Consider the following 26,679-nt stretch of genomic DNA (forward strand, 5'->3'; position numbering starts at 1 on the left):
GAGTGTTTAATGGAAAGGCTTTATGCAAGGTGGACTATGTCTTCTTGATGCATGAAAGTACCTGTGTCACTAATGAAGGCTCTGAGACCAGGAGTCCAAGAGTAATTTGTTCAAATGAAATAAAGCCTGTTAGTCTTGCCAGTATTCTCCTGCTTCGTTGCTTAACACCAACCGGATGATGTAAGCTGTCCGTTTCTTGTTTACAGGGATGTTTCTAAAGAGGCAGTCAAACATTGCCTCAGTCTGGTTAGGAATAATGAGGCCACTGCCTGGGTCTTAATTATATCACCGGCAGAAGTCCAGTGCCAGAGGAGAGTAAAGATAAAGAGGAAAGCTATCCTCTTTTTGAGGATGTTCCAAAGCATTCAGAAACATGTGTCCTTAAAATAAAGATGATAAGATTCAGAAACACCCATATGAACAGGAGTCTGAAATGCTGGGGTTTTGTTGGTAGTTCCACTTTTCCTTTAGAGAGCAAAGCTACCTGGTTGGAGAGGGAAAGGAGCTCTAGTTACCTGCTCCTTGATGGATTTCAGAAGCCTTAAGGTGACACATGAAAGATCATTCCTAGGAATTTCTAGTCAATCTCCAGAGGAGACACAGAGCCACACACTCATTGGCATCTAAATTCTGCGAGTCCTCTTTTCCCACAAAGGAAGTTTCTCTACTTTGCTGTGTTCAGAACCTTTCTACACAGGAGAATTTATGTTCATCTTTATATTCTTTCCACTCTGTTACTACTTTAAAAAAACACAGAGTTCAGAGCCAGACATTATCACCATCATCATCAACATCATCATCATCATCATTATTGTTACTATTACTTTTAGATTACTGCTATTAAATAACTTAGGAAAAGTTTGCATATCAGTCTTGAACCTTAGATTTTGAACGAAGGGGGGATGGTTTGGGAAAACAATGTCTACCTGGAAATTTATTCTATAATGGCATAGAAATGTAAGCTGAAAAGATTTTTAGAGTTTATTTAGTGCAGCTCCCTTATTTTTAATATGAGGAAACGGAAACACCTTTACCCTTTTGAAGGTAAAGCAACTTGACCAAGGTCATGTAGTGTATCCAGTGCAATGTTTTTTCGATGTAAAGAACAGAAAACCTGACTTATATTATAAACTGACCTAAACAATGATCCAATTTATCTTACTAAAATGAAGGACATGTATAGGGCGGGAGTATTAGTTTTCTAGGGATTCTGTAGCAAAACACCACGGACTGGGTGGCTTAAATAAATATGCTTATCTTCTCATAGTTCTAGAGGCTTCAAGGTGCCAGCAGGGGTGGTTTCTCCTGAGGCTTCTCTCTTTGGTTTATAAGTGGCCACCTTTTCTGTGTATATGCATCGTTGGTATCTTTTCCTCTTCTTTTAATGACACCAGTCCTATTGGATTGAGGCCCACCCATAGGCCCTGCTTTAACTTCAGTCATCTCTGAAGACTCTATCTCCAAATAGAATCACATTGGCAGTTAGAGTTTCAACTTATGAACTTTGGGGACACAATTCAGTCCCTAACAGTGAATGCAGTTGGGCCTGGTGTTTTCTGTTTGGGGTGGTTATTAATTATTTATTCCATTTATTTGAGAGATACAGGCTTATTCAGATTGTCTATTTCTTCTTGTGTGAATCTGGGGAAAATGTATCTTTTAAGAAATTGGTCCATTTAATCTAGGTTATCAAATTTGTGGGCATAGAGTTGTTCATAGTACTCCTTTATTATACTTTTTACATCCATAGGATCTGTAGTGATGTCCTCTCTTTTGTTTCTAATATTTGTAATTTTTGAACTTCTTGAAGTTCTTTTATTCTTAGCCTGGCTAGAGGCTTATCCATTTTATTGATCTTTTCAAAGAAGAAGCTTTTGTGTTCATCGATTTTCTCTATTGAGATCCTCCCTTCAATTTTATTGATTTCTGCTCTAATGCTTATTATTTCTTTTCTCCTGCTTACTTTGATTTAATTTGCTTTTCTCCTTCTAGTTTCCTAAAGTAGAAACTTAGATTAGTGATTTTAGATCTTTCTTCTTTATATATATATCAGTAGATATATATATAATCAGTATATATAGAGAGAAATCAGTATATATATACATATATATATATAGAATCAGTATATAAATAAGTATATATATATGTGTGTGCTTTTATTTCCTGACTTTCTATTTTGTTCAGTTGATCTATTTGTCTACTTGATGGCCATATTATACCATTTTAATAACTGTAGGCTTACAATGTCTTGAAATTATATAGTGCTAACTCTTCAACTTTGTCCTTTTTCATTTGTTTTTTTGCTATTCTAGGTTTTTGAATTTTCATATGAATTTTAGAATCGGATTTTCAATTTCTACAAAAAAAGTCTGTTGGAATTTTGATTGGGATTTCATTGAATCTATAGATCAATTTGGGAAGAATTGATAATAATGTTGCATCTTCTGATCCATGAACATGGTAGACCTCTCCATGTATTTGGATCTTCTTTAATTTTGGCTCAGCAATGCTTTGTAGTCTTCAGCAGATAGGTCTTTCACATCTTTTACCCCTAAGTATTTTGTGGGTTTTGATGCTATTGTAAATAGCTCAAGCCCCTCTCCTGTAAGTCAACCCATTGCATGTGCAAATGTTATCTAGCTCTTTTTGAGTCACTCTGTGGTGGGGCTCGGAGAAATGTCTAAAAAATTGCTGATACTCTTGCTACTACTATTGCTCTGAATAATAAATAATCTGCCCTTCCACTCTTACCCAAAAGTCTTGTGTCTTCTACCAGAATTCATGAAATTTTGGCAGGCTTCTTGTTACCTTGCAAATAAGATAAAATCTCATACCCTTAAGTTTTTGATAGATACTCTAACCAATACACTGTGTGTTGTGAGATTTTGCCAGTCTGGCTGGTGGGAATAGGCACTATTCCCAGTCCCACGTGTGCATAAGTAGCTGTCGACTCTAATTCTTTTGAGTGGTTCTTGGGTAGTTTCTCACATGTATGTGTTGATCAGTACTGACCTAAATCCCTGAGGGAGCCTCTTCACAGATCTCCTGAGTTGTCTCTCTTCTCTCTGGTACTCTATCCTGCTAACTCTAGTTGCCTTGGTCTTCCCTGACTCTCAGCTGTATCTTTCCAACTTGAAAAGTCTTCCAGGCTCAGCTTCGATCCCCTCTCTCTGTGCCCAGGTCTGGAAACTTTCTCCAAGCAGTATGCTGAGGAGATCATGGGATCACCTAGTTTGTTTCCCATCTCTCATTGGTCATTATCCTTCATTATCTAATGTCTGGTTCTTGAAAAATGTTGCTCTGTTTATTTTGTCTATTTTTTGTTTCAGGTGGGAGGATAAATTTGCTCCCTGTTACTCCACCTTGACCAGATGTGAAAGTCATATGAATTCTTCATGTAGTCATCTCAAAATCGATTTTCTGTCTTATTCACATTCTATTTACCTTTATATTTTGGTCATTTTCTTAGATACACAGTTTTTGGTTTTTATATAATTACATCTATTGTTCTCTTTTTCAGAATTACTTCCATTGATTTTAAACTTGGAAAATTGTTTCTACAATCCAATAAATCAGACTTTCACTTCTTTTTTTTCCTTATATTTATTTCATATTTAATTCTGGAATTAATTTTAGGGTAAGATGTGAGCCTCTAATTTCTTTTCTCACTAAACAGTTAATTTTACTAAAATAAGTTTTGCAGAATTTTTCTCTTCTCTCTTTTCCTCGTGATAGTTCCTGCATAATATTTTAAGTTTTTACATATTCTAGAATTTGTTTCATTATCACTTATTTTTTCTTTTGATCTGTACATTTTAATTATTGTAGCTTTACGTATAGTATATTCTAATATCTGAACAGGCAAGCTTTGTCTCAAGACTCCTCTTTTTAAAAAATATTATTATCATTTACTTATTTTGAACCTTAGAATTATTTTATCAAGACTTTGCTCTTTTCCTTTCTTCTCCCCAAACTTTCCAATGGCACTTTTGTTGGAATAAATAAATTGCTTTAGAAAATTTGATCTGTCTTTCAGGAATATAGTACATCATTTCTTTTTTTTTTCTTTTTTTAAGTTTTCCTTTACATCTCTTGTTAAAGTGACAAATCAATTAAATAGTTATGATTTCTTTTCCTGTGAGTCCACATTTGATGGCAATCACTTCTTTTGGAGAATGTGTCCCACTAGTGTTTAGAGACCTAGCATTGCTCTTCTCGTAACTCTCTATCCTCATCCCTCTTTCTTATGCCTTCCCACATAGCAACACTGATCATCATTCCCTATGATCATTCTCACTGATCATTCCCTATGATCCTGAGATATCTTCTTTCCCTTTACACTCTCCTTTTATAGATTCCTTTCTCTGTAGAGAACCCAAGAATTATTACTTTACCCAGAATATCTTTCCAGAGCATGCAGACCTTGCAGACCCAGCACCCCCTGCTCTGGATACACTGTGCAATTACCTCTCCTTCTCATCTCTTCCATGTCCAGTAGTTCAAAGCTCTTTGATGCACTCACATCAGCCAAGCTGCAACAAATCATCCAGAAGAAATTGTTTTATATGTTATCGTCCTATAAATATTTGCATTTTTAACAAGGAACTCTACTCTGAGTACCCCCACTCTTCTAAAAATGACTAAACCTTAACGGAACCGTTTAACGGTGCTGCAGGCTGGTGGGGACAGTATTTGGGAACTGATAATATTTCCATCACAACACTGATCTTTGTATCAGTTAAGGCCAATCAGGAGATGGAAACCACTTAGTAATTTGATTCGGAAAGTTTAATATACAGAATTGTTAACTTTAACAGAGGATTGGAATAACAAGGGATTGGCTAGTAAGACGTGAAGACAACTCTAAAGAAGATAGTAATAGCAGATAAAAGGAGCAGAGAGATAACAGCACCCAAAGAAGAAGTGTGCCCCCTCCCCCTTTAGAAATTTTGGGTTTTAAAGAAAAACAAGAAATGCTCTTCCAGGAAAATGCTAAGCTTAGGGAAAGTCTTTAGAATACGCCTGGCCGATGGAACACGATGTAAGAGTTTGCTACATTATCCGTTTGACTCATTAACTTTGTGAATGGTTGTATCCTGTCATTCATTCATTCATTCATTCATTTCTTCCAAAAATATGTTTGGGTTCCTATCACGGGCCAGGCTCCGTTGCTGGCCTCGGGGGTAGGGTAGTGAATGATATATGGTCCTTATTATCCAGGAGCCGACAAGTTAGGGAAAGGAAATAGGGGCAGCTTGTGGGAGCAGCTTCGAGGGAAAGCGGGGCTGGGAAAGCTGGTGTCAAAGGCTGACCTCAGGGAGAAGCTGGCCCCGGGAGGGAGGCAGGAGCAGCCCGCGGAGCGCAAAGCTGCTGTTTTCTCGGTCTCCACCGCGCGGTCGGACGCCTTGAGCGGGCGGGGCGGAGCTAGGTGGGAGGGAGGGGTGGGGGCTGGAACCCTTCACACCTGCGACCCAAGGGAAGAAAGCGAGTTTCTATTCGGTTTGCAATTGGAAGCCACTCAGGGGTTAATCAGAGCGAGATTTCGACCCCTCACGCGACTGTCCTCGCTTCCTCCCTTCTAGTGCGTTTAGTAGGCACGTTCCGGACGTTAGTCCAACACCATAAACCAACATGAAATACGGCAGCAGATACGGAAACAGCCGTGGGGAGGAAATGAAAGTGGACCGGGTCGGGTTGGGGGTCAGAGTGGGGCGGCGGACCAGGAAAAGGGCGAGCTGGCAGAGGAGTCGGCCGAGAACGTATATTCACTGATTTTTATTATTATTATTGTTTTTTACTGGAGCAGATAGCACGTAAAGACAACCAATCAGTCCTCTATCCAATCCATATTGTGAGCCTCCAGCCCGAGAACTCCCGGCTAAATGGCACCGCCCCGGAACCTTGTATCACCGGAACTAGATGCCGAAGTCCTTTGTGTTACAGCCGGACGCAACGCTCACGGAACGCTTCCGGTTAGGAATCATGGCCGCGGCCGTTGGAGAGTCACGTGTGAGTGCGGGGAAAAAGCTGAAAAATTCACTAAAGAAGAAGGGGAAGATGAAAATGATATCCCCGGCTGCAGCATCGGAGCTGGAAGATAAGGACAAAGATGCTACCGATAATGAAGGTAACGTACTAGGGCTGAGTTTGGCTGCTCAGAGGAAAGGCCGTCATGAGTTTGCGGGAAGCAGGGGATGCGAATGCATTTGCCGCTAGCCGCCCGAATTTCGTCTCCTCAGGACGGCGAAGGGGCGACTTTGGCTCCTTTGGAAGGCTTGGGAAAGTGGTGTTCAGGGAAGGGTCCCTGTTGCGTGTTAAAGTTTCCAAGTTCTTTTATTAGACATTTTTATCGTCACTGTAATTAATTAAAACAGATGAAACTGCTCCTTCTTATAGCAGCAAAACGAAGCTTATAGTAGCAAGGGACGAAAGGAAGGGGGATATTTGGAATTACAAGAATGAGTTAGTTCTCATATGGAGCAAGGAGCAAAAGGCCGGAAGAGGAAGACGGATGGTATACTTGAATTTTCTTGTGCGGTAGGTGCGTGCATCTGTTGGGGAGTTAGAAATGAGATAGTAAATGAAAGAAGAGTAGGTGGTTAAAGTAGAATAAATAAAAGTAGCAGTTGATAACTCTCTCTCTCAGAGACGTTTGCTATTGAAAGGAAGGAAATATATTTTAAGGCTTTCAACCATGATGTGTCCATGCTTCTACTCTTTACCATCGTTCTTGGCACTAGCTTCTTAGGTTAAAGGGGTCGCAGACGACTCCTGACTTACTACTGCCAGTGATTGCTCCTTTGAACTGTCTAGAGCTTTGTAACAGCCAGACCTATTCTTTTATAATGTACCTCAGATCATGTCAGTTATCTGCTCAAGATGAGCCAGTGGCTACCCATCTCAGAATAACATACAAAGTCCTTAGCCTGTGTATGATCTAGTTCAGGCATCTCTCTCATCATCTGCCCCTCTGCTCTGCCCCTTACTAGCCACATTGATATCCTGTGGTTTGTTATACATGTTAAGCATAACTCTCACACCATGGGTTCTGCACTTGCTGGTTTCACTGCCTAGAACACTTTTCAGATGCTTGCATGGCTCTCTCTCTTGCTCACTCCTTCAGTCTCTGATTCAGTGCCTTGTCTGCGAGACTCGTCCCTGACCGCCCTATCTAATGTACACCACTACTCTTCTCCGTGTCTCCCTGCCTTCACTTTTTGAGTTACTACCCTGCTTTATTTTCCTCAGCATTTCTCAAACCCTCTGACGTATTGTATATTTGCTGTGTGTGTCTCCGAGCCGGAATGTAAGTTCCATAAGAGGAGAGACTGCTCTGTCCCCAGTGCCTAAGACAGTGCCTGCCGTGTTGTGGATCCTTCGCAGCTATTTAAGTAAATAAGTGAATAAACCTCGACTTCCAGGACTAAGGAGAAGAAACTGTCATATACTACTGCAGTCCCTAGGTAATTGGAATCCTTATCTCCTGCCAAAGGAGTTAAGGAAAACAGACTATTCATTGAGCAGGGATTGGAACACCTCCCAATATATATATATATATATATATATATATATATATTTTGCTGTACACGGGCCTCTCACTGTTGTGGCCTCTCCCGTTGAGGAGCACAGGCTCCGGATGCGCAGGCTCAGCGGCCATGGCTCACGGGCCCAGCCACTCCGCGGCATGTGGGATCTTCCCGGACCGGGGCACGAACCCGTGTCCCCTGCATCGGCAGGCAGGCGGACTCTCAACCACTGCGCCACCAAGGGAAGCCCTCCCAATATTTTTTGAACTCAATAGACTGGTTCCTGTGGGGTTGTCAGAGAAAGAAATACTACTGCATTTGGAGCAGAATATCAGTATTGCTTACAGATTTAGGTGGAAAGTAGATTTCTCTATTCAAGTACTGGATAATTTCAAGTTAGAGCTGTCCTGACTTCTCAGTGCATTACTGTAAATATTAGGTTCTAGGGTTCTCTTGCTATTATAGTTCAATTACATTTTGGGTTATGAAGGCTTTTGGCTAATATAGAGACCTTATTATTCAATTCAGTTCAATGAACAATTATGTTCTTCTGTATTCTGGTCACCCTCTGGGTGTTGAGGATACAAAGGATGAGTAAATTCCTGCCCTAGAATTAGTCTTTGGGAAGATAGATATTAAACACAGGACTGTAATACAATGTATTGAGTATTATTAAGAGCTCATTATAAAGGTTATAGTTACCATGATCCTGGTCCATTTAAAAATGGTAAGGATGGAGACAGAGAAATCCATATCCTATAGAACCCAGCGTAGGCGTTGCTTCCTTCTATCTTATACATATTACTTACAATGTACTGTATTATTATTTTATTTTAACGTGTCTCTCTCCTTTTGGATATAAGTTCAAGTGCTGGAACGATGTCTTATGTATCTTTATTTTCATAAGGCCTTCCTTACACATTTTGGTACTAAGTATGTTTTCTTGCTGAATGAATATGGATAAGTAAGGTGTCATTTCATCGAAGCCGTAGTTTTCTAAGTCTGGGGGTGGAGAGGACAGTTTTCTCAGACATAGGAAAAGCACATACAGTGGCATGCAGCTTCTTAAAACTCATGGCTGGTTAGGTTGAGATGAATTGTTGGCTGTGGCTCTAGCTCTTCAGAGGAGTCACTGAGACTAGGAACAGAGGATAAAGCCAGATTGTAAAGGACCTTGTTTGCCATATGAAGGAAATAGGATTCTCTATTTGTAGGCAGTACGGAGCACTTGAGACCTTTTAAGCAAGAGGGCGGCACATCTTTATAAACATCACTGCTAACTGTATGGTGACTGCCATAGAGAGCCAGAACAATCAGGCAATTGCAAAACTCTTTCAGGGATTGCACTAGCAAAGTACAGGGTAGACAGAGAGAAAGTCCCCACTTGAAATGTGTTTCAGAAGGAAAGCATTCAATTTTCCAGATAACCAACTTCCAAATAAACTTGTAGCATCATAAATTTGGGGTGTACTATACTGTTAGAGGAATTAGTTAATAATAACAATAATATTAGCTTAGGTACTCTTCTAAGCTCCCTATGTATCACTTTAATTCTGACAACAACCGTGTGAGACAGGGTTATTATTATCCTCATTTTACTTATAAGAAACTGAGACACAGAGAGGTTTTATCGTGCTCCCCCAATGCACAAGCTGATAAACAAGTTGGTAAATGACACGACCATTACTGAAGTTTGCTCTAGAGCCTTTACTCTGACCCCTAACTCCGCTGATATGGTTGAGGAACCAGGAGGATAGAGATGATCAAAAAAAAAAAAAAAAAAAAAAAAAAGCTCTCCGGAAAGTAAAAGAGCAAGGGCATAGAATCTTAAGAAAGATTGGGTATGAGGAAACCTTGGTGTTGAGACAGATTTTTCTTCCACTCAGGGAGGTTCCATCACTAAGGGGTGTTTTTGTGGTCAGATTTCTGTAGCATTCCTTCCGCTGTTTTTAACTGTGTAGTCTTCATTCCTTCCTCACTTATTCCAGCCTTCCTTCTTTTCTCCTAATATCCATGTATTATCTCTAGAAATGAATGATCACTTTTACTCAGTTGTATAAGAGGCACCTGTGTTTGTGCTGCTTATTTACTGTGACCTGCCTCAGTTTCCTCATCCCTAAAATGGAGGTGATAAGTGTCTCCTCAGGATTTTTGCAAAGGTTCAATGAGCTCATACATGTAAAGCATTTAATGTTTGGCACAAGGCACCTACTCATAAATATTTGGGTTAATGATCATGACATTTTTTCGGATCTAACAAAACTGCTAGTCCCATCTCTTGACCACCCAATAAGCCTTCCAGCCCTTGATAACCGTGATATTTATAAGCTGGAGCTTTCTCCAGAAAAAAGATTAGAATTTCCTCTGGTAACCCTGCAAGGTAGCTGGTGGCGTTTCTGTTTTACAGATGCGGAGACAGAGGCTTGGAGATACTGTTTCCATTGTGCCTCCCAATGGAAAACTGTTCAGTCCATAGTTGCAGGATGTTGTCTCTTAATTCTGTCCTTCTTACTCCATAATCTAATCATTTAGTCATGTATTTGTGGTAAAATTCAGGATTAATAATAGTGATTTTGACAACTATGGGTTGTCTATGCTTAGTTGTTCCATAGATACCTCACACTTAATATTTGCAAGGCTGGACAGGAATAAAGACACAGACCTTAAAAAATGTCATGAAGAACCTAGGGGTAAGACAGGAATAAAGACACAGACCTAGAGAACGGACTTGAGGATATGGCGAGGGGGAAGGGTGAGCTGTGACAAAGCGAGAGAGAGGCATGGACATATATACACTACCAAACATAAGGTAGATAGCTAGTGGGAAGCAGCCACATAGCACAGGGAGATGAGCTTGGTGCTTTGTGACCGCCTGGAGGGGTGGGATGGGGGGGTGGGATAGGGAGGGTGGGAGGGAGGGAGATGCAAGAGGGAAGAGATATGGGAACATATGTATATGTATAACTGATTCACTTTGTTATAAAGCAGAAACTAACACACCATTGTAAAGCAATTATACCCCAATAAAGATATTAAAATATATATATATATTTGCAAGGCTGAATTCATAATTTCATTTTCCCAAATACAGAAGCCAGTGAATGAGGAGGATGGACTATATCATTGTGAACTGGTGGTAGTCTGCATACCCAGCCTCCACGATCTGACGGCTGCTTACTCCTCAAGGCTCACACCTTGTCGCCCCCCAGCTCGCTAGTGTCACAGTTTCTGAACTCCTCGTTCCGTGAACACATTTGCTCTCCTCCCTCCTAGCCATGCTTATGCTGTCCTAGTAGCTGCTATTTTTTCTTCACTTTCTCGTAACCAGCTTCTCTGTGTCCTTTAGATTTCTACTTAGTTGTCTCCCTCTGCTGTTTCTTTCAGGATTTAGAATGTATCTCTTCAATAGACATAAATAATAAAGGGCCTTTTATTTAATAAATTCAGTAATGTAGGTCCTTTGGATGGGACGTTTTCCTTTGGTTTAACTCAGAATTTGCTATTTAATATAAGAAGTTGATTTTTTTCCTCTTGTGAAATCAGATATTTCTGGAAAAAAGTGAACCATGGAAACAGCTTTTCTAGTTCAGATATTTGTGTACATGTGGCCTTGGCAGAACTATTAAGTTATCAAAAATTTATAGAGAATGGATTCTGAGAGATTATAAAGGCAGACGATTGAAGCTGACTTCAGACACATGAGGAATCAGCAAATTATAGACTTATTATTAAAGTGTACCAGCTCATTTTATCAGGAAGTTGAATTAGAGACTAGAGACTTATCTTTGAATTTTAATTGGTTCATAAAAATTGATAGAGATGTGCCTTATATCAACATTTGAAAGCAACTTCCTTTAGCAAGATGCTACTTAAATTCCATAGAAAACACACAGGTATAACCCATGTGTTGTTTTAACTTTATTTTTTATCTTCTGGCTTTAACTTCTTTTGACACATTGTTTAAGAAAGGTAGAAAATTGTGCATTTATGAATGTAAACCTCTTAAGTATTATTTGTCAGACTTTGCAGAAGTTTCCTAGTTCAGTGGGGAGAGACCTTGAAACCTTTGGTTACAGCTGTGTCTCAGAACTTGGCATAAGAAACATGGTGTAGTACTCAATATCCATTTATTATAAATTGGAAAACTCTCTTAATGTGATTTTTACACTCTTTTCTCATGTACCAGGTATTTTTAGCTGAAGTTAAAAATTAACAGAAGTTGTATGTAATATAAACTTGAATGATAGCAAAATGATTCAGGCTGAAGTTTTGGTAAATTGTAATACTCTTCAGTAGGGTTTGAAATCTGGTCATAGTAAAATTGCGGATGATCACGAATCAGAGGTATTTGAAAGGTAAAATGCCGTAGTCAACATTCGAGTAACACATAAATGTCAAGCATTATAAAGGAGAGGATGCCACGCCTAAGTGAGTTAACCTGGAACTACTCAGATTTATTGAATTGATACCTTGTTGGAGGTTTAGATACAATGTATACTTGGCTCTTAAGTTTGTAGTCTAAATAAAAAACAAAGGTACACCTAGCCTTCCCAGTCAGTAAATCGTGAAAAAAATGAGAACACTGGTGATGATATCACGTGTTATAAAGAAGAGTATGATAACCTCTACCTCTGAGTTATCATTGACCTACTCAGATTTATGGAATTTATGCACTGTTGGAGGTTTAGACACAATACCTACTTGCTTCTTAAACTAATAGTCTTTATTAAAAAAAAAAAAAAAAGCTCTGTAGTCAGTGAATCAACCCAAGTGAGAAAAGCCTTGGTCCAGTGCCATGAAGTGATTGACCCCTCCCTCACAGACTGTGTCCATATGCCTATAAACTAGTAGAGAGGAATGGTAATTTCATTTTTTTCTGAATTATCTGGTTACATACTTGAAAAATGGCCATATACTTCTAACACAAGACTTGATAACAATCGGTTTAGAAGATCCGAGGAGCTATCCCTTCATTTTTGATAAACTACAAAACAGTATTCAAGATGTGATAACCTAGCAGATAAATGGGCTTTTCATCAAACTGTAGCTTATAGCCTCCTTCATCGTTTAAGTTACTTAAATAGCAAAGGAGGAACATGCCTAAGAAATGAAGTATATCATAGTCCTACTTGAGTGGTTTAGCAGTTTATAGGACAGACTCAGGAAACAGACTACTTCCAGGCTCTGTCTGCTCTGGCTTGCCCAGATAGCACACAGTAATCACATCCGATAGTTTGTCCTGTGGTAGAACTTTCATTTTATTTTTGGTTATTTTTATGGAAACCTGGGGTAACTTCCTTTTTTTTTTTTTAAGAGGTAAATGCTTTTTAAAAACGTTTTCAAGTATCAGTTTTGAATATTCTAAATTAAGTACTAATGGGCAGGAAAGATCACGTGACATGATCGATCGGAACAGATGATTTAAACCTGGAGTGGGGAGCAGTAGTTTTGTAGAGCTCTGCATAGCTAGGGGCGGAATGAGAATGGACGCAAGCAGTGGCTGTTCTGTTACCTGTGGCCTAGAGAGAAATTCCTTTTTAATTCAAGCTTTATTAAGCTATTTTGTGAATACTTTCTGCATTAGTTCAGTACACATTAGTCTGAGCTGAATCTTTGATTCAAAGCTTTGTAGTGCCTTAGAAATCAACAGCCCTGTCATCCTACCTTATTAACTTCGTGACTTTGGCCATTTTTTTAAGCTTGAGAACCGTTCCCTTTGTAAATAGAATAATAGCAACTCAGAGAGTATTGTGAGGATTAAATGATAACGCATAAAAAGTGTTTTAAATAGCACCTAGCCCTAAACACATGTTTTAGAGTGCTCGGAAAGGTGTAGGATGGAGACATCGACCACTTCTGAAATAGAGTCAAAGGTGGCTTCTCAGCATGAACGCCTGGTGCATGGGTTATAGACGATAGCCAAGACGGTGGGTAGAATTATAGTGGAAGGAAAATTTATTCCCCCTTCCCCGCAGTTTTTTGGCATCCTTTTTAAAGCTTTTGGGATTCCCCCCTGCTCTGGCTCCCAGGTTCTTAGTACCTTTGTCTGTCTTCTGGTTACTGTCATCTCTTTAGTGCCTACTATGTGCCAGGGCTGTGCTAAGTGCTTTTCATGTGTTATTTAATCATCATAACAACCCAGTGAGGTAGGTACTGTTTTTATTCCCATTTTACAGAGACACAGGGATTAGGTTACCTGCCCAAGATTATCCTGGTAGGAAGTAATGGAAACAGGACATAGCGCCAAGTCTGCCTAATTTTATAATCTGAGCTCTTAACCCCTGTGCTGTAACTGATCATCTAAAGCTTCCCATTCAGCACCTCACATGTCCTGTAGATTCCAGCCACCAGTTATTTCTTCTTTGTTCCTCTCTTCTCCACAGCCACGTTGTTTGTGTCCTGTGTGTGGTGTGTAATTGACATGTAAACATTTACTATGGGCTAGGCATTCTTCAAGAACTTTGTATATATTAACTCATTTAATTATCACAAAACCCGATGAAGTAGATACTATTTTATTGCCATTTGTACAGACAAGGAAATTAAGGTTGAGAACATAAAAACCTTCAGAAAAGTTACATAGATTTCTGTCTGGAGATACGATTGAATCAGGCAGCCTGAGTTCTGTGTCTTTACTCTTTAGCCACTGCTAGCTGATCTCAGTCAAATTTTTATGAGAGTTCTGTTTGATTTAGAGTAAATTCTAAAGGTGTGAAGTAATATCAAGGTTAACCAATAGCCTTAATGCTCCCAGATGATATTTGTATTTTAAAAGAACAACCTTCTTAATCCAATAGAGAAACTTTTTTAAAAGTAAGGACTTGAGGTAGGTGGTAAGAGAAAAAAGCACTAGCAGTTTGGCCACTTACTGGAAGTACACACCTATAGTGCAGAACTTGGGGCTTGATGTATATTTTATTTCTTGTATGATAAATCAGGCCAGCTTATTTATGTAAAGCAACCAGCTTTTCATACCCAATTCTTACCGTCCAATCCCCAAATCTCCAGTTTCAGCCAGTGTGAACTTCTTGTTATTTTATAAATAATCTTACCTTCTTCAACATACCCATGCTTTTGGACATGCTGGTTTCTTCTGCCTGGAATGTCAATAATAATGATGATTACAGTAATAGTTTTAATTTTAATACAGAGCATTGACTCAAATCTAGGATGTTTTTGGTTCTAGATTCAGTGATCTTGCCCCCTGCCTCTTTCAGTTGGCCTCATTGTAGAAACTTATTTCTTTGGCCTTTTTCCTTCTCTTGTCATTCAAACTCTTGCTTTACTTTTAAGAAACAACTTGAAATCATCTTTGTAAAAGATACCCCTAAACAATCACCCTTTTCTTCATTGTTTTTCTTTTAGAAGAACACTTACAAATTTTACAGATTGTAAAACCAAATTTTACAATCGGTTTTAACTAATTTATATATCCTACTAAACATCTGGCTTCTTCGAGGAGAATTTGATTTTTCATTTTCGCCTTCCTTCGTCTTCATTCACGATTCTTGGTAAATATTGAAGGACTGTGAGTCTTCTTTAAAAACTTTATCCCAGTCTTCTTTAAAAACTTTATCCCAAAGGCTAAGGTAAATAGCTCACTTTTCTGCCAGCAGCTAACCATATATCTGGGATCAGGGACAGATGGCAAGTTTGAAAGGCTGGTGGAAGTTTGGGGAAAAGGCAGCAAGAGATGGAGAAATGCCTGTGTCTACCTCATTATCTCAGAGGTCTAACCCTGCCCTGTCCAATATGATAGCCACTAGTCACTTTAAATTTGAAATAACTAAAATTAAATAAAGTTAAAAATTCAGTGACTCAGCTGTACTAGCCACATTTGAAGTACTCAGTAGGCTCTTGTGGCTGGTGGCTAGTGGGCAGCTCTGATAATAGAACATTTCCATGAATGCAGAAAGTTCTGTTGGAACCTTGAGTTATTACTTCCAATAAGCATTCTTTGTAGCCCTTCCTTAATTTCCAGATTTTTAAAATAGAATGCAGAATTAGGGTTAATGTTTAAAATAACACACACAACTTCAAAGGAATTTTTTGCTTATCTACATCCACTTAACTTCTTTTAAATATCAGTTCATGGTCAATTCAAAAAATCTCGTCCTCATAGGCTACAGTAAATTTTTAAGGACCAGTTCTATTTTCTGATTTGCATAGTGATTATCTTTGGTATCCTAGAAGTAAATCCTGTTTTTTAGTATGCTGGAAGACCTCATTACAGTGGCATTTTAAATTTATATAAAATATCATCATTTCCATCGGCAGTGAATGCGTGACTAAAAACTTCTGAGCTGGAGCTTCTTAAAAAAATAATAAAATAAAAATTATGACTTCAGTAAATTATTCTGGGATTTTTTTTTTTAATTGGTGGGGTAAGTGCAGGTGGTATGAAATGGTGTTATAAAACGTCATGGATTTATTGTGTCCATCACATGCATGTTGTGGTAGTCAGGCTGGATAAGAAACACACCAAAGAAAAATAGCCAGGGTTTAGAAATGGAGAAATTGGAGTGGCTTACATTTGGCTGCCTTTACAGTGTAGGTGAAACTGAAATTCGCTGCAATTTGTGTGTGAATTCATCAGGACAAAACACTAGATGTCAGTATTGTAGTTTTGACATTTTACCAGGAGCTAGTAAAGACTTCTGCTTTTAATCACTCAGAGATTCTTCATTGACACAAACTTTTAAGCTGTTGTGCCTCTTTACATTTGGATAAATGCTTACTTAGAAGAAGTACTTTTCAAAGAATTGTTTATTTTGTTATTCGTGCCTGTCTAGTGCTGCTGACTGAGGAATAAACATATGCGATATTAACATATATGTTTTTCAGCTAAATATGTTCTCCAAACTTTGTTTCTCAACCCACTTCCCAGGGAACACTGATCCTAGGAGATGCTTCTGGGGGAAAAATAATGTGACTCTGGAATCTGGTATATAGCAGAAACTCAGATTTTCATTGAATGATAGTGCTTTCAGCTTTTGTTTGGCAAAATTTAGATACTTTTTCTTATATTGCAGGCAGTAAGATTTCTTATATCACCTTACATTTGCATATCAAATCCTAGTCATGTTCTCAGATTTCTTAAATTTGCCCAGCGTACAGGATACAGAGGAAGCTTCAAATTAAATATGTGGCAAATTAATTTCTCTTTAAAAAAATTCTTTCTCTTTATTAAGAAATATGCAGCACATTAAGGCAGTAGAATTATTAGTGATTCTTGCTTCTTTATCATTTCCTTTAATATTTTTGATACCATTAACATACTTTATGTTTTAAGATCATGGTTTTTAAAAATACAAAGTATTATTTTGCTCTCTGTGTTCAACTCTAGTTTATGTATTGTTCTGTTAATTTTTTGAAGATACTTCATTTTTTTTTTTTTTTGCGGTACGCGGGCCTCTCACTGTTGTGGCCTCTCCCGTTGCAGAGCACAGGCTCCGGACGCGCAGGCTCAGCGGCCATGGCTCACGGGCCCAGCCGCTCCGCGGCATGTGGGATCTTCCAGGACCGGGGCACGAACCCGTGTCCCCTGCATTGGCAGGCGGACTCGCAACCACTGCGCCACCAGGGAAGCCCAAAGATACTTCATTTTTTACTCCTATGCTTGAGGCTCATTTTTATATGTGTATAAAATGTTTTGTTTTATATTTATTTGCTTTTTTCTAATATGTTACAAGTTTAGTTTCAATATGTTAAATGTTTAGTTTTCCATCCTTTTATTTCATGAATTCTCAACAATTAAAAAATAAAGGTATTGGGGCTTCCCTGGTGGTGCAGTTGTTGAGAGTCCGCCTGCCAATGCAGGGGACACGGGTTCGTGCCCCGGTCCGGGAAGATCCCACATGCCGCGGAGCGGCTGGGCCCGTGAGCCATGGCCTCTGAGCCTGTGCGTCCAGAGCCTGCGCTCCGCAACGGGAGAGGCCACAACAGTGAGAGGCCCGCGAGGAAAAAAAAAAAAAAGTTTTATGCAAAAGTAATACCAAAAAGCAAATATAATGATGACTAGCTAAAAGTCAGGTCTTTTCAGCAGTTCTCTTAATTCATGGCTTAAAGTCAAGAGTTTAGGGAGGATCACTCAGAATTGAAGAGCTGACTACACATTCAGTTCCTTTCACTTTGATTGTAGCCATAAGCTGATATAAAACTACTTTTGAAGTATTTCCTAATAGTTCCATGGGTTTCTGAAGAGCAAAGCAGAAGCTCTTCAGAAGGCTCTGGATCATATAGTTACCCACACACTGTGCTGGCGCTTGTGTTCTTGTTGTTTAAGTACAGTGAGCTTTAGAATTTGAGACAGGCTGCAAAACTTAAAAGTACCCAGAGCTTCTTGGCAAGTTGATTTTTGAGTAAGGTCACCAACTGGATTGTTGTTTAGGCCACTCCTCTGATCCCAGCCATTTGAATCTTACATGATGACATAGTTTGCTGGTAACCTGTATATGCTTGTTTTGGTGGTTCTGAATAGAAAATTCAATAGTATACGAATTTGTATCCTCAACCCAGAACTTGATATTTTCACTCAGTCACCCAGCAGTGCAGTCAAACCCTGGGCACATATCACTTCATTAGATTATTTTTCAGAAATGTTGAAACACCCCAATTGATTAATGTCATATGCAGATTCTATAAAAGGAAGTTGGGTTTTAGATTTTTCTGCACACAAATTCAGAATTTTAAACATCTGGGCCAAAGCCCTCAGAGAACTTAATCTGACTTCTCTGTGCCATGGGATCACTATACCATTTTCTTGACAGATTAAAGTTTTTGTTGTTATTTGTTTTTAAAGTAACCTTCATTAGTCATTTCAAGTAGTTTAATGACACAAAGCCTGGGGATTTGAACACACTCTGCACTGGCACCATGTCAGCGTCTGTCACCACCTTGATGACAAGACGTGGTGGGGCTGTTGGATTTTTTTCTACTCCCTGGGTCCTCGGTGCTGAAGCCACTGCGGCCTCCCCGTCCACATGGCTGGGCCAGGTCTTTGGGGGAGGATGGCAGTAGGATGGAGGGTCCTGCCATTCTCCGCTATTACTGCAGCTGTGGGACTCGGAAAAGTCTCCCCTTGCAAGAATGAAGACTGATGGAGAACCGTTAGCCTTAGGAAGGGCCCCCGGGGTCTTACCGTGGCCTTGCCAAGGTCTGCCTCTGGTTTTAAAGTTTAATTTGTTTCTACTCTTAGGTTCTGTAGGAAGCTGTGGATCGGAAAAGGATCACTTTTCCTCTGGTGAAGAAGCAGTAGAAGCTGACAATGAGGATGAAGCTGAGCCCTGTGACGATGGCAGTGAAAATGCTGTAGAAGCTAGCGTTGGAACTAATGTGGGCTGGGCAGATGCCATGGCTAAAATCCTTAACAAGAAGACTCCTAAAAGTAAACCCGCCATTCTGGTCAAAAACAAGGAGCTGGAAAAGGAAAAAGAGAAGTTAAAGCAAGAGAGACTAGAGAAAAGAAAACAGGTGTGTCCTACCAGTTGTTCTGTAGATTAGGTTGTCTAGTCTAGTTCTTATCTGCACCAGATTGCTCCCTGCAGTGTTTGTCCAACTAACATTACAGTTTGTAACTTGCGTTTTACGTGAGGGTGCATAACCAAGGTTGTGTTCAGAAATCTAGTCTGAATCATTCTGTTGAGCATGTTCACTTTTTGTTCATCTAAGCAAAGCAATAGAAATGTAAACGCCAAGGAAATTTATCCTTTTAAAATCAAGTAGTTATACATGTGACAGTGACTCCTGGGTTTGAGTATCTTATTCAACTTAGCTGTCCAGATACTAACTTTATTAATTCTAAACTAATAGAATCATGTTAGTTACTTTTTGCTCAGAATCTGTTTTATGGTATAAATCTTTGATGATGTCATTGTCAGGGGTTGGTTGCAGTTCTGAAAACAAACTGTTTCACTGTTGGATAAACTTGAGTTCCTGGTACCTTTTGTTAAACCACTGGTGGAAGAAGTTAGACTAGTGCCGCCTACTAATGAAAGGGAAAGGCCAAAAGTTGGACTTAAGTTTGCTGTTGTGTATTACAGAGGAGATAGAGAAACAATAATAAGGTTTTATATCCCCTGATGAGGTATTTCTGGGTCTAAAAATATTTGGTTACTGAAATAGGTATTTTTTAATGAGAGAAAAATAACTTTCTACAATCATACTGACAATATAAAAGTACTCATTTCCAAGAGTTATGTTATAGGTAAAAATGAAAGAAAAATAGATTTCAATGGCATTTATTTCCTTTTAAGTTCACCATCCCCTTATCTTGTTTCAAGATGAATGTTTTCTTTGTTCCTAATACTGGTTGGCTCTCTGTAAGAGGCTATATAAAGATGGAACTTTTCAAGTGTTGCTCTTAGAAACAACCGCTCTTTTATTAATTCGATATTCTCATTGTAGTTTATTTAAGATCAGTTTTATCTCTAAATCTTACTGATAGCTTTTCAACTGAAAATTTGAATCTTTGTTTTCTATCTGGCAAAAGCTAGAAGAGGCTTTAATCCTTAATTACCTGTAGTCCTCGTGTTCCAATGAGAGAACAGCATTTTGAAGCCAACAGAAACGAGTCTGTAACTCTGCTCTAGGCCAAAGCTTTGAGTGCTAGAGATGGTACTGTCCACATAATGCATGAAAGCACTCGTGTGGATACCAGAAACACAACACAGCAGCCGCAAACACTCTGAGTGTATATTTTTGGGTAGAGGCTATGTAAATTATCATCGTTTTTTAATGTTAAATATTACTGGTTTCCAGAATATTGGCTACTTATTTCTAATCATAAGTATAAAAGTACATTTCAAAGTTAAAAAAAATTTTGGGATCCTGCATGCCTGTTATCCCCTGGGTACAATAGAAAATTAAGAATCAACTGTTTTAAAAGTAAGATTTTTTAATTTCTGGCATAGTCTGATAATGAATTTCATGATAGTTAAAATAAATTACATGATTTGGGGAAGAATCTACTCCTTTAAAAAGGAATCAGAGTAATCTTGATACCAAGAGCAAAGATTTGGTTTTACCGTGATCAGATGTTTTTATTAATACAAAATGAGAGATTAAATGAATGGAGAAAAGGAAAAGATAAAAGGAGACTTTTTTCCACTGATTCTTACTTGTTTTGATGTTCATCAGCTTCTTGGTGATTAGTTCATCATTTCAGTATATTTGATATTGGTGATAGGTTGGCCTGAGGAGGGGACCTGGAGAAGCTGAGGTACCTGAGCTACCAAATCAGGTACCTGAGACCAGGATACCCCCGGAAAACAGTTTTGAATTAGATTGTGTTGTCTTTGAGATTTCCTTATCTCCTGATCCCTTTCTATTTCTGTGTTATAGCAAAGAATCCATTTGTTGTAGTTTGTGACTGATATGCCATATTTGGCAAGGATATTGGTCAGATGTGCCATAAGAGAAAAGAAAAATAGTCACTGTATAAACAGGGTATATCTGGATACGACGCTATTCTTTTCAAAGCTGATACAAATTCTTAATAGTTCTGACTGCTGAGGAAGTCAGTTTCTAAAAATAAAGAGAAATGGTATTTAAACTTGTGGTTACGGAAGAGGGTAGTTTGGAGCCTTGCTGATGCTCCCCTCCGAGGATCTGGTGATGGCAGGGCGGGAACGGGGCTGCGCACACCCTGCCTTGTCCTGCCCGGCTGGCGGCTCTCCAGGCCCCTGCTGTCAGAGAGCCTGCCGTCAGCTCACTTGGTGCCTCTCACATGACACTCGGAGTGCTAACCACAGGCTCCCTGAGCCGAACCTCTGAAAGTGTGGGTTTTTGAAAGTCCCTGTGACAAACTAAGCCAGAATGATTTATTACCTTTGTCCTTTCACAGAGTATCATATCAAAGTATGCTGCACTTTCAAAAATGCCTAATATTCTTTCACATAACAATATTTATAACACAGCTTGATAAGAAGCGGGAATGGGAAATGATGTGCAGAGTAAAGCCAGATGTTGTCAAAGACAAAGAAACAGAGAGAAATCTTCAGAGAATTGCAACGAGGTAAGACAGTGTTCTTGCCCTTTAAAAAATAAGTACTCTAAAGCTGTGGAGTGATCCATTTCTGACTAGCTTTGATTCTTAAGGTCTGCCTTCTCAGAGCCAAGTGATTTATGTCTGAGCCTCTGCCTATTTAATACTGGATTCAACCGCAGATTCTGGAGGTCTCGTGAGGCAAGAATATAACGTGCTAAGTGGATATTTGGTATGAACCTATTTCATATCATCTTGTATTTTATAGTCACAAGAACAGTATAATCAGACCTCTTACTGCATTTCTCTTAGGATGCTTGTCTTAAATTATGGCGCTAGATGATTATTTTTGTTATTTTGCACTATATGACGTCACAAATTACACATTATAGCAGCTTCGTGCTGTCCTTTCACTCAGCATTTTTTTAAATCATTGGCACCAAACATTCATTTGTTGCCCTCTGTGTTCAAAGATAAATAGAAGCTGGTGGCTGCTGCATCGTCTTTGCCCACTTACGTATAGGAGTTCTAGTCTCTGTAAATAAAGGTACGTCTGATGTGTTAGGAACATATGATGGGAGACTGTAGGGGAGTTGCAGCAGGCTCCACGGTGGAGGTAACAGTTGGGTTGCTGCTTAAAGAATATAGCAATTACATTTAGTGGAATTCCCTTAAATGTCCTGTTTGCCTACAACAGTCCATCTGGGTGTTGTACAGTAAGACAGTGAGGCTGCATGGGTAAGAGAGGGAGCAGTAGAGCCAGACTGCTGACCTGTCCCTGCACACTGGCTGGCTAGCTGGGTGTCCCTGGGCATTTACTTACTTTCTGTCTGTCTCAGTTTATTTTTCCTTAGAAAAAGGAGAGAATATTATACCTACCCTATAGGATTTCTCTGAGAATTAAATAATTAATACCCGTGCAGAGCTTAGAAGAGTGCAGGATTAGTGCCAGAGAATAAGTGCCTCCTTAAATTTTATACCCTGGGCATCTCACTCTCCTCACTTTGGTCCCAGCCCTGCTGTGAAGGGTATGGAATTTTACCCTCCTTATAAACAAATAAGCCAGCTTGGTAAAGTTTCTTCGATGCTGGCAGGAGACAAGAGGCTTGTGGGCCAGAGACAAAGGACTTTGTTACTCACGGCAAAAGCAGTAGCCAGAGCTTCACGTTCCCACTGGTTCCCTGTGTCCCACGGGGGCAGTGCAGGTGCCCTAGATGGATGCCTGTGCCTGTGGTGGGTTGTGTTACAGGAGAGGAACTCTGTACCTGGGAGTCTGTTGCTTTTATGGTGAATGGTAACAAGCCTGCTCTTTGTCCGGGGGGAGACATTACCTCATCTTTCAAGGTTGCGTACTGCAAACACAACCCTGAGAAATGGCCTGGGTAAAGAGCAGTCGGGGCCTTGCATTCTTGAAGAACCCAGCAAGAACGTGCAGGGATGCTCAGGGCCTGTGGCGGATTGCCTCTGCCAGTGATGATTAGAGCAGGAAAATTAATAGGTTGTAGAATTTTAGAGCTGGAAGGGATGTTAATGGTCTAAATCATTGCTGTCCAGTAGAAATATGTGATCCATGTGTGTAATTTAAAATTTTCTTATAGCCACATTGAAAAAAGTATAAAGAAAGAGGTGAAATTAATTTAAATAATACATTTAACTCAGTGTAGTCAAATTATTATTTCAGCGTGTAATCAATATAAAACAATTATTAAAGAGATTTTAAAATTCTCTTTTTCATACTGAGTCTTCAAAATCCAGTGTGTATGTTAAACTTGGAGCACATTGCAGTTCATACTGGCCATATTTTGTGTGTTCACTAGCTACGTGTGCCTCGTGGCTACTGTAATGGACATGACAGTTCTTAATCTTCAGAGTTTATCTTTCGGTGAGTTTAACTATAGGACAAAGTACTTCAAAAAATATTTTTTTAAATTAGTCTTATAAGAGTTGCAGGTAACATAGCTGAATACTTTTTGAGCTTCTTGAGTATTGTTTTTCCCATTTACAGATGAAATTGAGATCCAGAAAATCTTTCCTAGCATCAGATGATTAGACAGCTAACTGTAAATAAAGGCTGTGCTCATTCCATTTACACTGTAAAGCCTTTATATTTTGAGAAGTAGATGTTTGTGTTAAAACATCTTAGTTCTGATTCTTAGTTCTAGTTGTACAAAAGTTGATTTAGAAAGACTAAAGCTGAAAAAAAATCACAAATCAATCCACATATATTTATTCTCTATTCAGAAGTTTATATTCATTCATTGAAATGTATGTTCACTTTTCAGATTTATTCAGCGCTTTTCACTTGAGTGCCTATTAAATTAGTGCCTCTTTTCTGAGCTGTGAAAATACATTGTTTCTGTCCTCAGAGTTTGTGTTCTAGTTGTAATTGTTACTTAACTACATTGCTCTGGTTATTTATGTTCTATAGGGGTGTGGTGCAATTATTTAATGCTGTTCAAAAGCATCAGAAGAACGTTGATGAAAAGGTTAAAGAAGCTGGAGGCTCTATTAGAAAGCGTGCTAAGCTGATATCAACTGTTTCCAAGAAAGATTTCATCAGTGTTCTCAGAGGAATGGATGGAAGCACAAATGAGAAATGTTTGACTGGGAAGAACTCAAAAGCCAAACAGGTAAGACCGTTAGATAGGATTCAGTGCATCAGATGTCAGCTCTTAGAGTTTTGAGGTGAAAAAGCATACTATAAAATTATAGGGTTGGTTTTGTTTTGTTTTTTTTTCAGATTTTATTAAAATGTCTACATGCCCACAGCCTAATTTAAAAGTTTGTATTCTTAAATTTCATGATGACTTATTCAGTATGGAAGTTGCCAGTTATAGATGTTGTTAGAACTCAGGAACCAGTAGATTCAGGTAAATTTTTTAGAGACAAGAGCAGTTTCTCTCCTATCTGAAATCCTGCGTTTTGTGCATTTTGTAGAAGACTAAGTGAGGGATACAGCTTCAATTGAGACTGTTACCCACAGCAGTAATTGTGATGGTGTGTAACTTCTGAAATGAAGAATTGGAGCTTTGGGAAATATGGTGAGAATTCATCCTTGTGCTGAGGCAGCTTTGATGATACTTGGCTGTTTGGGAGATGAAGAACATAAATACTTTTCATGATCTTTGGCATGAATCTCTGCTTCTCCAGCCTTTTGACCTATGAACCCCCACTAGCTTTCTTTTTACTGTACCAGGTGAAAGGTTCTGAAATGTGCTTTACTCTCAGAAGGGCTGTGTTTTTTTTTTTAAATTAAAGCAAAGTACATAGTTGGATTTGATGGCTTGGTTTCTATGGCCAACAAAGAGTACTTCAATCAGGAAACTAGAGTTGCTTTCGTAAGTTTTTTGTTTGTATTTTGGGAAGACAATGGGAACTCTGGCAAGAAGAGCATTTAGGAATTTCATGCTAGCCTAGTGTTGAAGTATTTTTCAAGTTTCTTGATTAAGTGGCCATTTTACCTAATTTTGACAAAAATTTTCTAAGCTGTTTATACTTTGCTGATCTCTTGAATATCAAAGGACTCAAATTTTGTATATTTATGTAAATGTGGTGCTCACTGGTGCTGCCTTTTTAAAGTGTTTGTCAGAAGTAATTATGAACACATGAATACTGTGCATGGGGATTTGTACTTTTTAGTTAAAAAATCTAACAGGCTGTGTTCTGTTCTCACTTGTGATGTAATGATATTTTACTGTAAGAACTGGAGAAAGATCCAGCAGCATTGGATGAGAAAGAGCTAATGGGGCAATGGAAAAGGAAAGACTTTTTTTCCCTTTTCCTCGTTGGTTTCAAAGTAAGTTTTAGTAGAAGCATTTGTTTTTGCTTTGGGATTAGTTTTTTCATGAGTTATGAAAATACATGAAGGGTTCTTTTCAGTGGAATTATTGCATTTTCTTTGTTACCATTTGCTCTTTTGCCCTTGACCTTCTTTTTTTCTACTTGAGTGATCACAGGCATGGTACTAATCTGAGACAAGGTCAAAAATTCCTTGAGATTTAAACCAAAGTGGCTTTGCTTTAAAAGTAATTTGTTTCTAGAACTACCTATCCCACACCAGTGCTACCCTGGCACATTTTTTTCTTTTAAAAATGTTTGTTTTCATTTTGATCTTATACTTATGGAAAAACGTAAAGTACCTATTTGTACCAGGTGCTATCCTTGTATCTTTTAAAGGCTTACAATTCAGACAGACACATGATCTCAAGTAAATAAGATTAACATGACAACATACAAATTCTCAATTAGTATGTCTAGACTATTATCATCAATTACACTAGGTACAATAGACTATAAATTAAGTGGCTATTCCCATCTGTGGGGAGAATTTCAAAGTAACCTACATTATTCATTTAGGACATAGAACAGTTAAGTCTATGTAGGTTACTTGAAATAGGTGGACTTTTAAGGCAATTGAAGAGAAGGAGGGAAGGCCAAGGTGGGAATCGGTTTGGTGTGCCAAAACACCATTCGGAAATGAGTCATGTATTAATGGACTGGATAAAGGAGGACGTTAATTAAGTAGAGAATAAGATTTCAGCTTTTTCTCTTAGTTCACCTTATCCTAGCACCACTGCTGCTACACATTTGCCTAATAAATGCGCCTTCTCTCCTCATACAGTCTGACAGAAGAGATTTTATGGAAGTTGCTCATTGGTGTCTCTTTTCTGAGCATAATGGTATTCAGAACACAGGCTTTTAATCTCTTATTTCTAATATTGTGAAATCTTTAGCGTCCATCCACATATAAACTGGATTCACTGGCAGCTGTCTGTCAGGATACCAATCTAGAAAGACCTTCATATCTTCAGGCCCTTTACCCGGTGGTTGTGACATTAAAGTTCAAAACAAACAAGAGCCAGTTGTGTTATATTAAGCAAAGCTGGGTAGAGTGGTAATAATCTAACATAGAGGTTGGGTCCATTACTGTCAGTATACCTCAGGAGTGCTCTTGGTGTTGTGTGTGGTTGGTTGGTTTATTTGTTTGTCTGTTTGTCCGTTTTTGAATCCTTAGGAAGACATGTGACTTGGGGATTTAAGAACCCTGTTTCAAGAATTTCCATACTCCTGCAAGATATTAGAAACTTTGAGACATTGTGACAAACGTTTCTTAGCTATATTACGGCCCTGAACAAGTTACTTTTCTCAGAACCTTTTCTTTTTTGCTGC

The 26,679-nt window shown here is 38.8% G+C and overlaps 1 protein-coding gene and 1 long non-coding RNA gene across 2 annotated transcripts in view; one reads left to right on the plus strand and one right to left on the minus strand.

Moving 5' to 3' along the window:
• Positions 1–5,627, minus strand: part of LOC109547523 (uncharacterized) — a 47,955-nt gene extending 42,328 nt beyond the window's left edge. The window contains exons 1-2 of the long non-coding RNA XR_002173318.3: positions 5,313–5,627; positions 4,468–4,532 (exon numbers count right to left, since the gene is read on the minus strand). This is a non-coding gene — a long non-coding RNA (uncharacterized lncRNA). The remainder of the gene's footprint in view (positions 1–4,467; positions 4,533–5,312) is intronic.
• Positions 5,628–5,956: 329 nt separating this feature from the next.
• RRP15 (ribosomal RNA processing 15 homolog) overlaps positions 5,957–26,679 on the plus strand; it is a 46,810-nt gene continuing 26,087 nt past the window's right edge. The window contains exons 1-4 of the mRNA XM_019920547.3: positions 5,957–6,127; positions 18,724–18,998; positions 21,443–21,540; positions 23,939–24,140. Of these exons, the coding sequence (XP_019776106.1) occupies positions 5,983–6,127; positions 18,724–18,998; positions 21,443–21,540; positions 23,939–24,140 (720 nt within the window). The 5' untranslated portion in view covers positions 5,957–5,982. The remainder of the gene's footprint in view (positions 6,128–18,723; positions 18,999–21,442; positions 21,541–23,938; positions 24,141–26,679) is intronic.

Source organism: Tursiops truncatus, chromosome 1, assembly GCF_011762595.2.
Source record: "Tursiops truncatus isolate mTurTru1 chromosome 1, mTurTru1.mat.Y, whole genome shotgun sequence".
NCBI classification, from domain to species: domain Eukaryota; kingdom Metazoa; phylum Chordata; class Mammalia; order Artiodactyla; family Delphinidae; genus Tursiops; species Tursiops truncatus.